Here is a 12,228-nt window from a genome sequence, read left to right on the forward strand (position 1 = left end):
ACATAAATATGTGTATATATCACAGTTTCTTTATCCACTCCTTGATTGATGGGCATTTGGGTTGGTTCCACATTTTTGCAATTGTGAATTGTGCTGCTATAAACATGTGTGTGCAAGTATCTTTTTCATATAATTACTTATTTTCCTCTGGGTAGATACCCAGTAGTGGGCTATCTGGATCAAATGGTAGTTCTACTTTCAGTTCTTTGAGGAATCTACACACTGTTTTCCATAGTGGTTGTACTAGTTTACATTCCCACCAGCAGTGTAGAAGTGTTCCCTTTTCACTGCATCCATGCCAACAGCTATTATTTTTGATTTTTTGATTGTGGCCATTCTTGCAGGAGTAAGGTGGTATTGCATTGGGGTTTTGATTTGCATTTCCCTCATCATTAGTGATGTTGAGCATTTTTTTCATATGTTTGTTGGCCATTTGTATATCTTCTTTGGAGAACTGTCTATTCATGTCCTTAGCCCACTTTTTGATGAGATTGTTTGTTTTTTCTTGCTAGTTTGTTTGAGTCTGTTGTAGATTCTGGGTATTAGTCCTCAGACAGACCTAATTAGAATCCTAATTCATCTCTTATTGGTTGCATTATCTAGACCATTGTTTCCTAAACTTTTGTGTGCAGAAGAATCATTAGGCGATGTTAAAATACAGATTTGGATTCAACAGATCTAGGGGGTGTCCCTAGTATCTTGTTTCTTAAAGCCCTCCAACAATGGTGGATGCTATTAGTTCATAGACTACATTCAGGGGAGCAAAGATCTAGGGGCATAACATCCATTAATGGGCTGTTTTCTCATCTGTCAAAATAGAATAGCTTTAAAAGTAGTTTCTTCAGAGAACTATTTTGAAGGTTACCTGAGGTAATGCTTGCAAGGAACTCTCACAGTCTCCAGCACATAAGAAGTAATCTATAGGTTTTAATTTCCTCCCATTCTCCTGTTTGCCACTCCTGTTACAAAGAAAAGTGACTTGAGGAGCTCCTTTCCACTACAGAGGTCTTGGAGGATCTTTGCATTTAAAAGAAGGGTGCAAGGAAGAAGGGAGTGTATAATTCCGGGAATGTGGTGGTTGGTAATTAATCTTGTATTTAAAATATTTTTATCTTGGTAGTATCAAAACAAAACTAGAAAAAATTGACAGAAGTTTGCATATGAAATTAATCTGGTCAGAAGTTTGTTGACATATATACACATATACATATGTACATATACACGTACACATATGTATATACATATATACGTATGTGTATATATACACATATATATACATATATATACGTATGTGTATATATACACATATATACATAAATATATAAAACATATATACATATATATACACACACACAATGGAACACTACTCAGCCATAAAAAAAAGAATGAATTAATGGCATTTGCAGCGATCTGGATGGGATCGCAGACTATTATTCTAAGTGAAGTAACTCAGGAATGGAAAACCAAACAACGTATGTTCTCACTTATAAGTGGGAAATAAACTATGAGGATACAAAGGCATAAGAATGACACAACAGACTTTGGGAACTCAGAGGGAAAGGGTGGGAAGGGGTGAGGGATAAAAGACTACAAATCAAGTTCAGTGTATACTGCCTGGGTGGTGGGTGCACCAAAATCTCACAAATTACCACTAAAGAACATACTCATTTAATCAAATACCACCTGTTCCCCAAAAACCTATGAAAATAAATAAATAAATTAGGTCTGCCTGATGGTACTCTTAATAGAATAGACACCCAAGACACAAACATCATGGTTTTAAAGGAGACAGGTTAAGTCATCACTGGTAGAAGTTGTACACATCAGCAGCACATCTGATTACCTGTCTACTCCTATGACCATCCCTTCCAAAGCCGTCTACAATATAGAAAGGAGGAAACTTGGTGACGTGGAAAGTAAACAGGCCTGAAAATCAAGACAACCAAGCCAGCCAAATCAACCACTACTTAGCCATGGCCCGGTGTCCCAGGGCCCCACTTTCTTTACCAGTGAAGTGGGACTGGAGGGACAATTCTGTGCAGCTCAATTATGCGGCATTCCTCACGTCAGCCCATTGAGCTGCTTCTGAAACCATCAGAGTAGAAATCACTTCCTTCTCCAGCCTGTAATGTCTATCTTTAGTCAATTCCTTTGGTAATTGCTGTGTTGCTTTTTCCAAACATAAAAATAGCTTATTATCTGCACAGCAAATAACCACCACCATGCAGGGGCCCTGACAGTGCCCCAGTACAGAGCTTGCAACCAGCTGAATCCTAAGAACACTCAAGGGCTTCCAGGTCTCATCCTGGAAGCCAACTAACCACCATATTGGTGTATCTATTTTCCTAAGGGCAAGGGTTGCATCCATTATCTTCATTCCTGGCATGTTGCAGTGACAGTCCTCAGACTCTGGGTCACTGGCCGGCCCTGCTACCAAAGTTTTTTTCTGCCAAACAGACCAGACCCAGTCCACGTAGAGTAAAACCTGCGTCCCTCTCTCTCTTTCTTTTTTTTGAGACTGACTCTCACTGTGTCACACAGGCTGGAGTGCAATCGCGCAATCTTGGTTCACTGCAACCTCTGCCTCCCTGGGTCCCTCTCTTATCATCAGAGGCTGCTTCATCCCTATCATACAAGTAGACCTAGTGACCTTAGGGACATATTCCAGACCCAGAAGAAAGACTGCCAAATCTTCCTGGATGCCCTTAAACGTGGCCCAGATTTTCTCAGGGAACGGAAGAGAAGTTTTCCTTGAGCATTTTTATACAGGGGGAACCCAAGGTCTTATTTTCTATTCAATCGGTACATCCCCCACCCCCACCACAAAAAGTCCTTCCTCCATGAACAGTGGATGTCCAGACATGGATTCCCAGAAACTGTTTGACTCAGTGTCAGCTCCACTTGGCTCACCGATAACTTCCCCAGGAAGCCGACCAGCTTTGCAAACCATCCTCCAGCCAAAGAGACCTGAAGTTTCATAGTTTCCAGCATGAACACTGAACTAGTCGCCACGATGCCATAATTTGAGAAATTCTACTGAGAAGATCAGAAGAGCCCCTGTACCACGGTCCAGCCAGTCCTTTGTTCTGTCACTGGGTCCCCAGAGGGCAGCTCTTAGGAGCCAGAACATTTGGTTTAATTGGGTCAGGGGTTAATAATCCTAGTACTTATCAATCCCAGTGTGTCTCTGGTAGCACCAGTCCTAACTTCATCTTTCTGGGCTATTTTAAAAGCAATCAACTTTTTTGCTGTAAGCAAAAACCAGCTTTTCTCACCTTTTCTCCTGCACTTTCTCTATTCAGTTGTTCAATTATTTAAGCAAACATCCTTTGAGCACCTGCCACATTCCAGGCACTGGGAATAAAAAAGATGCGTAAACATAGCCCTAGTCTAGAGGAGCTGCCCAGAGAGCAGAAGAGATGAGAAGGAATACAGAGCCCAGACAGAGTGGCCAGATCTCGGCTTTTCTAGAGACCTGTTCCCTGTGCTCAGGGGACAAGGGGCTGGGAGTACTAGGGTGCTGGCCAAGTGGGGTACTTCAAGTAGGTTTGGGGACTCCATTTCTGATTATCCACTCTCCATGTAAGAAGCTGCCTCAAGTAGCAAGAGATGTGCCATACAACTAAGTAATAAAGTACAGAACAATATCGGGGGAGATGCTCACTGGGCACAAATAGTCCTTTGTCTCATGTCCTCAGGTTTCTAGTTATTTAGGCAAGAAAATGCACCCTAAGGTGGCTTGGAAGTAGGAGAATGTCAGACATTTACACCCCTGTGGAATTGAACGTGGGCCTGTGCATTGAGCCAGTGCACTAGCCCTGTCTTGGGACCCCTCTGTGGTGCAAACCAGAATATGGGTGTTTGTCCCCACTGCATCCTGTACTTCCTCTGCAATATGCTTACTGCACTTTATTATTGATTGTTAAATTCCAAAAGAGCAGGAATCACTTATATATCATGTATTGCTTCTTCTCATCACCAAGCATGTGCCTGACATATGGACATAGAAAGATATTTCTACATGGGACAAAATACCTAGGCAATGTTCCTCCAAACCATCAAGGTCATCAAAAACAAAGCCTGTGAAACTGTCACAGCCAAGAGAAGTCTGAGACATGATGACTAAATGTGATGTGGTATTCTGCATGAGATCCTGGAACAGAGAAAGAACATAAGCTAAAAAGTAAGGAAGTCTGAACAAAGGATGGACTTCAGTTCATAGTGAGGTATCAATAGGGTTCATTAATTGTGGCAAGCATGTCCTGCTAATCTAAAATGCTAATAATAAAGGAAACTGGGTGTGGAATATATGAGGACTCTCTGTATTCTATCAGCAATTTTTCTGTAAATCTAAAACTCTTCTGAAATAAAAGGTTTACTAACAAAACCTCGAATGATCCTCAAGCACCTTTGTGCCCTCCTACTTCCCAGTTGGTGGCTCATCATGGATCTGACTCTCCACTTGCCCTGTGTATTCTCAATAAGAGACTTCCTCTCTTTTCTAAGCCTAGAGTCACAGAACACGCTCTTGCCTGGCAGTGAGAAACCTGAGAGCTAGTCCCACTTCTGCCACCATCCCACTATATGACCATGTGTCAATCATTTCCCCCTCCCAACCATGAGCCTCAGGATACCCCTCTGTTCAATGAGAAAGTAAGACTAGAAGGTGCTTCTAGTCGTTCCATGAAGGCAGGGGTGGTGTGTCTTGTCCACGGCAGCATCTCCAGCTTCTAAGACAGTCCCAGGCACAAGACAGACCCTGAAAAAAAAAGGATTCAATGAATAAATAAATGAGCATTGCTCTGATACTCCAACACTCTAACTAGAAATGGAAACTTCTAGAGTGAGCTCAGCATCTCAGAACCTCCTTTCTTGTGCACTTGATTTCAAGCTCCCTGGGTCACATCTTTGTGTCTGTCTCCAACGTCGTGCATGGAGACTTTATAAGCATTTGTGCAATGATTGAGAAGAGCTGGCCCTGCCAGATCAGGCCCTGCAAGTGTTGAACTCCTTAGAATGCAGACAGTGGTGTCTGCTGAGGCGGTAGAGAGGTGTGTCACATCTAAAGCTTATTGCGCTGGGGGTCATCTTGGCTTCTGAAGTTGGGGAGGATCTTCCCACGGAATCCATCTGCTCCTTTTTAACAAGCTCAGAGTGAAAGGGCCTGGACCTTCCAGCCCCTGGTTAGGAGACCCTGGCAGATAACTTAGAGGAAGATAGCTCAAACCCAGGGAGGGAAGAAACTGGAAGTGACAAAAAAAAAAAGAAAAGAAAAAAAGAAAAAAAAGCCCTGCACAACCCCAATTGTCTAGAGACCTGGATTCCTGGATTTTAGTCCCAGCCCCCAGTATTCTCGGCATCCACGCAATGAGAACTGGGCAAGATTTTCTCTGTGCCTCTAACTGGCCAACCTCCCAGAGTTGGGGTGGGGGTGAGTAAAAACAAGGATGAGTGTTCGTTCCAGTTCTTCAGAGGGGCTGTGTTCTCCGTGGGCAATTCCTGTGCCCAGAACATTTTCCCCACTAACCGCTCACACTCCACGCTTCAGAGCAGGCTCCAGGCAGGCACCGTGGCCGTAAAGTCACCCCTGACGCCCTGCCTGACTCATTCCATTGTCTCCACAACAGGCCCTCGAACACTTCACACATTCCCTTAGAACTCACCCTGGGCTGTAATCGCCCGTTTCACTGTCTGCCTCCACCAACCGACTGTGAGCCCACTGGGGGCCGTTCACCATTTGGTCCTGTGTCCAGCATAATCCTTGGCACATACATGATAAATAAGGACTCGTGGAACAAACAGATGAATGAATGGGTGAATAAATGAAGGCATGTGTGAACCAGTGAATTAGTAAATGCTGTCACAACCAAGGGAAGGCTAAAACCGTATCATGTTTTGGATAGCTTACCTCAGATTTCCCAGGAGACTTGCTGAGGTTTTTTACAGCATCTGTAAAAATAATAATAATAGTAGCTCCAATAGCCTGTTGTTACCGTTGTAAATTCCCAAAAGGCTTTCCCTGGTGTGTCTCAGAAGAGGGAGAGCAGGCACTGATTCCCTGCCCTCAGTCTCCCTCTCTGCCTCCCCATTTCTTCTTCCCACCTATGTTCTCACTCTCTGTCTCTCTCTGTCTCTATTTCTCTCTCTTCACTCTGCCTCTCTTTCACGGTCTCTGTCTCTGTCTCTGTTTTTTTCTCTCCCCACTGTCCCTGTCTCTCTCTCTCTCTCTTTCATTCTCTCTGCCTGTTTCTCTCTCTTTCCTCTCTCTCTCCTCTCTCTTCTCTCCCTCTCCCTCTTTCTGTCTCTGTCTTTTTCTTTCACTGTTTCTGCCTCTGTTTCTCTTTCCTCTCTCTTTCTCTCTCTCTTTTCTCCTTCTCTCCCTCCGTCTCTATCTCTTTCACTATCTCTGCCTCTGTTTCTCTCTCTTCTCAATCTCTCTCTGTCTTTCTCCCTGTCTCTCCTCTCCCTCCCTCCTTTATCTCTATCTTTCTCTTTCACTGTCTACCTGATTCACTCTCTCTTCCTTCTCCCTCTGTCTTTTCTCTCTATTCCTCTTCTTCTATATCTCTCTCTTTCACTATCTCTGCCTCTGTTTCTCTCTCCCCACACTTTGATTCTCTCTCACTCTCTCTCTCTCTCTTTCTCTCTCCCCCTCTCTCTCTTCCCTTGTCTCTATCTTTCTCTTCACTACCTCTCCTGTCTCTCTTCTTTCTCTCTCCCTCTCCCTTCTCCTCTCCGCCCTGTCTCTGTCTTTCGGGTACTCTCCATCATTTCCCTCCCCATCCCCATTCACTCTCCACTGTGTGCCAGGCATCTCACGGAGAAGATCTCACTTTCCTTCCCAGACATCTAGTGCTGCCTCGTTTGTACTTTGGGAGAAACATCCCCTTACCATGGTCAAGAATGTGGGCTTTGGGCTTGGGAGCCAGACAGATTCAGCTGGTTCCAAGCCCAGCTCTTCCACCTACTAGTCTCTGACCTTGGTCAAGAGGTCTAACTAACCTCTCCGAGCCTCAGCTTCCTTATGAGCAAAATGAGGTGAAAATGCCCCCTCTCAAAGGACGGCTGCAAGGATTAAATGAGATAATGCTTGGGAAATGCTTAGCACTCTGGCAGAACTCCATAAATGTGAGCTCTCTTGTTACTATCGGTTCTACTATGATTACTTTTTTTTTTTTTTGCCTTGTCTGCAAACATTATTAATACCTAGGAGATCATTATTGAAGACGACAAACACCTCTGGACTGAATAGCCCCACCACCACGCCGACTCCAGGATCATTTCAGCCCCTTCCTCCCTCCCCCAAATAGATGACCACCAAAGCCCAGTTGGTTCTGGGTCTGACCCTCTGGTCTTCTATGCCCACTTTAATTTGGGCAGAATCTATCTGGATAGAGATCCCCTAAGCCTGGCTTTCTCAAAAAATTATCTGAGGAGTTTTTAATAATTGTAAATATCTGGGGTGAGTCAAAGGAGAGTCTGACTCCATTGGTCTGGGGTGACACCCAGGAATTGGGTATTTTCAAAAGCATCCAGAGCGACTCTGATTGGAGAACAGGGATTCAAGCTTCTGGTCTAAACTCAGTGGCTACTCAAGTGATACTAAGTGAATCAATCAATAGGAGATGGTAAATGAATAAATGCATAAATGAGTAGATGGATTGGTGCATGGATGGATGGATGGATGGATGGATGGATGGATGGATGGATGGATGGATAGATGGATGGATAGATGAATAATAGGTCTACCTCCATTGGAAGAAATGCTGGTATTTTTCCCCAGACCTATGCTCTGGCCTCCAAAATGTGTGTCCTTTTGTTCTGTGGCTTTTCAGAGCACAGCACTTAGCTGCTCCCCTGTTCCTTTTCTTCTCTGCACCTAAATCCCATCCTTTCCCTTTCCTGATGCCTATTTCCTCCATCCTCTCTCCCTCCTCACTTCGTCCCCTCCTTTTAGCTCCCACTTCTCTTTATGGCTTCCCCCTCACCATGCTGAAACATTTGCAAGCTGGAGGTTATCCCAAGACACTTTCATCAGAAGAGGCTTTGGACACAACAGTTACACAAACAGTTTTATTTGATGAACCACAGTGACTAACAGGGTCAGAAGACAGTGCAGACATTCTGAAGAAGGCACTGGGGGAAGTAAGGGGGTATCACAGCAGGCAGCCTCCTCTGCTTCTGTGCCAGATCACAGATGAGTTCCAAGCAGGAAGTCTCTGCAGGTCACCCACGGGGGCCTCAGGGGGACAACTTCCTCCCTTCTAGAAGCCTCTTCCAGTGTTCACTGGATGCTTTGAGGACAGCTCTGGGCAGAGGAGGTGACTCTGTGGAAGATGCTGTCTTAAGATGGGGAGACTAGGCTGTGAGGAGCCCCTTCCCCTCTCCTCCTCCCTCGGCCCCCAGAGGTGGTGCCATTCCAGGGAGGGTCAAGATGTCCATTCACATCAAGCTGGGCTTTTCTTATCTCCATCGCTCATGTCTTGTCCTTCACTTTCATAGTCCTCCAAGAACAAAACCCGGAATAGACACTCCCCGCCTCTAGCTCACAAAGGCCCCACTATTAATTTCATCCGCACGGTCTCTCTGGCAGTGTAGACATCATGCCATCTGCCCCATCACACCTGCTCCAGTCTCTATTCCCAGATCCCCAATCCAGCAGAGCCAAGAGGTCCAATCCTGAGGGTAGGGAGAGAAAAAAACCCACCCCGTGCCTTTTGGCCCATGGCAAGCAGGAGGCCTCCTTAGGAAAAGGGCCACTGACCCTGGAACAAGAAAGGATCATGAGGACAATGTTCATAAATATGAAGCGAAGCGAGGAGGCACCGGAAAGGGGCCCAGGGAGGCTCTCAACCAGCCTCTTACTTCCTTCATGGAGCCCAAGAAGGAGCAGGAACCCAGCTCAGTAGGACGCCAAGCCTTGGCGCCAGCTGCTTTGGGGAGAGACCTCCCTGCAGGAAGCCTGGTGCAAACATTAACTTCTCTCCTAAAGCACGGACCAGCCGTTGGAGCCCCCAAATCCAGTGGGGGGGTGGACTCATTTTTATTCTACATTTTGCATTGCCTCAGTGTGTCCCTGCCCCCCACCACCCCCTGCCAAGGGTAATGTGTGAACAGCAGAGTTGCAGTGGATTGGGGGTGGGAGGAGATTCGTCCAAATGACCCAGGCACACTGCTGTTCATGCCAGGCTTGTTCATATAGACATGTAAGTACAACACACACAGACAAGAGGCAGGCATCTCCATCCCAAACAACATGACTCTTGGCACCAAGTAGCACTAGTGCCCAAGAAAGAAATCAATATGATGGGGTAAGATGGGGAGATGAGGAAACCCTTCAGCTCACAGTTCTGCAGGAAGTCAGAGACAGGAGGACTCAGGGAGCGAGCCAAGCAGTGTCTGGACTAAATGCTGACACCCCTCCATCCTCTCTCTCTAGTTTCCCTTCCCAACTCCCCACTCACATAATGAAACCAAGGAGTACATCCGTTCATCAGCCCTGCTGCCTTCCAATTCCCGTAGAAAATAGAGGAAGGATAAAAGGGTCTGCAGACAATTTGGAGAAAGCATATCTAGTCAGTGTCATGGTGCCATGGGGGAACTGCAGGAATCACACTAGCCCCAGTGCCCGAAATGACAGGGAAGTGATCCAATTTTAGGGCAAGCACTGGAGCTCCCAGATCTAAGGGCTGGAGAGCTAATTATCTGCTGACACACAGCCCACCCCCCGCCCCAGCCCATTCCCTGCCTCACACTCAGAAAACAGGATAGAAAGTTTAAACAGGGTCAGTCTCTGCAAGCTTTGGGATCCTTAACCCTTAGTAGCCCTTCAGAACAAGAAAGTAGACAGGAGAGAAGGAGGGATGGAGGGAGGCGTAGGAGCTATAGGAGGGGATTGGTGCCAGAAGGCGGGGATGAGGAGCGACAGCCGCAGAGAGTGGTGGGGGAAAAACTACAAGGGAAGGAGGGAGGAAAGACCATTGCAGATCTAAGAAAGCAGCGGAGAGAAACAAGCTTTTATTGAGTCCGGACTCAGGCTTCAACATTTTAGGATCAATATGACTTTCCCCCATTTCATACGAATGGAGAAACTGAGGCTGAGTGAGATTAAATGGCTTGTGCAGGGTCAGGTCTGTAGTGCCCAGTCTCTTTCCCCTAAACCACAAACCTCTGAGAAAGAATAAAGCAGTAGAGGAGGACAGGGCGGGGCAGGAGTCAGGGGGCAGTTAGAGGATGTGCATAGGAGAAGGAGTAGCCACACTACCTGATTTTCAGAAAGCAAGGGCAAAGGCTGGGGAGGGCCGAGGGTGCCAGGCTTCTCTCTGCTCCCAGCCCTAGTCAACCACAAGGGTCTCCTGGCTGTAGGGGATGGATTTCTCGTGCATCTGTTCTCCACCCTTGCCCATGTTGGGGCCGGGCCCCTGGCTGTGCCCCGAAGAGTAGCTGGCTGACTTCTCCCCACTGCTGCTGTGGGAGGTGCCCGCGCACCTGCTCTGGCCACAGCAGAGCATGGAGGTGCAGGCCTGGCGGAAGCGGGGGTCAAAGAAGGCATAGAGGAAGGGGTTGAGGCAGCTGTTGACGTAGCTGATGCAGGTGCAGTAGGGGAAGATGTTCATGAGGAAGAGGTCAAAGTCACAGGGCCAGTGCAGCAGGCTGCCCAGCATGTACAGCGTCTTCACCAGGTGGTAGGGCATCCAGCACAGGGCAAAGGTCACCACCAGCACCACGATGATGCTGAGTAGCCGGCGCCGCTTCCGCAGGCCCTCGATGCGCTCCTTGCGGAAGTGGCCAGCGATGGTTTGGGCGATGAAGAAGTAACAGGTCAGCATGATGGTGAAGGGCACCACAAAGCCCACGGTGGTGGACGAGACCCCCAGGCCCACCTCCCAGGCCCACTCTGAGCTCACAGTGGCTACCATGGAGTAGTCCATGTAGCACTGCACCTTGGTCGTGTTCTCCAGGTCCCCGGTGGTGCGTAACACCATGACAGGCATGGCCAGGAGGGCGGCCAGCACCCACAGAACCGCGGTGGCCACGGCCCCGCTGACCCGCAGCCTCAGCCGAGCATTGGCCACGGGCCTCACGATGGCCAGGTAGCGGTCAAAGCTGAGGCCGGTGAGGCAGAAGACGCTGGCGTACATGTTGACGAAGATGAGGTAGCTGCTGAGCTTGCAGAGGAAGGTCCCAAAGGGCCAGTCATAGTCCCGGTACGTGTAGGTAGCCCACAGGGGCAGCGTCACCACGAAGGTCAGGTCAGCCACCGCCAGGCTAGCAATGAAGATATCAGCTGAGCGCCTCTTCTCCCGGCTGCTCCGAAACACGGTCCAGAGCACCAGACCGTTGCCCGTGGTGCCGAGGAGGAAGACCAACATGTAGATGGCAGGGATGAGGGCCCCCGAGGATTTCCAGTCTGTGTACTCACACTCAGACTGGTTGTCTGCCCCATAGTAGTTGTCAAAATCACCACCTTCCTCCATGCTGGGGAGTGGAGAGAAGACAGGCAGGGGGTCCCAAGGACACCAGCTCCGTGGCTCTGTCACCCACTCTGCAAGCAGCCTGAATTTCTGGCTTGAGCCTGAGAGGGTAAGAAGGGCTGAAGATGCCCAGAGTCCTTCCCAGCAGTCAGGAGGAGCTGCCTCTGGGTTCTCCAGACCCTGGAGGAAGCCTGTCTCCTGCAGAATTTCCTCCACCCTCTCCTGCCTTGCCCCCGTCTCAGTTAAGACACTTCCTTGCACCCTCCTGCGTCCCTGTCTCCTCCTTGACTGGTCACTCCCTCCTCCCACCTCCAGACCAGCCCCTCTCTTGTGAGTCAAAATCTTTAAGTGACAGCCCACTTTTTTTTTCTTTTTGTCACTGAGCAAGTGGACCAAATTGACCCCTACTGTGCTGGGCTGAACATTATCTGTGGTTTTGCAAGTCGCCTCTCCTGGCCCCGCCTCTCCCTTCTGGCTGCCACCCACCTTCACCCCAGCCCCTATCCCTCCACTTTCCTCTGGCCACCACTTCCTGCCTGCCCTTTAGGGCACTCCCTCCTCAGTGCTCTCCGCCCTCCTGTTCTCACCCCCTCCCATCCAATCTAAATGGGACACATTATGCAGATTGCAATCCAGCCTGAGCTGGAGCCAGGGCTGGTAGGGAGCAAGGAGGGTGTAAGATTTAGCAGGATGATCAGGGCATCTGGCAGACCCTCCTGGCAGGCAGGTCTGGCCCCCTCGGCTCCCTTCCTGC

At 48.1% G+C, this 12,228-nt stretch overlaps 1 protein-coding gene across 1 annotated transcript; it reads right to left on the reverse strand.

Annotated features, from left to right (window-relative positions):
• Positions 1–8,059: 8,059 nt before the first annotated feature.
• APLNR (apelin receptor) lies at positions 8,060–11,723 on the reverse strand. The gene has a single exon (XM_032152896.2). The coding sequence runs from the start codon at positions 11,475–11,477 to the stop codon at positions 10,335–10,337; it is 1,143 nt and encodes a 380-aa protein (XP_032008787.1). The 5' UTR covers positions 11,478–11,723; the 3' UTR covers positions 8,060–10,334.
• Positions 11,724–12,228: the final 505 nt, after the last annotated feature.

Source organism: Hylobates moloch, unplaced genomic scaffold (genome assembly GCF_009828535.3).
Source record: "Hylobates moloch isolate HMO894 unplaced genomic scaffold, HMol_V3 SCAFFOLD_5, whole genome shotgun sequence".
NCBI lineage: Eukaryota > Metazoa > Chordata > Mammalia > Primates > Hylobatidae > Hylobates > Hylobates moloch.

Excerpts from the sequence above, each read along its gene's own strand:
- APLNR (XM_032152896.2), bottom strand. The coding sequence starts at position 11,477 with ATGGAGGAAGGTGGTGATTTTGACAACTACTATGGGGCAGACAACCAG.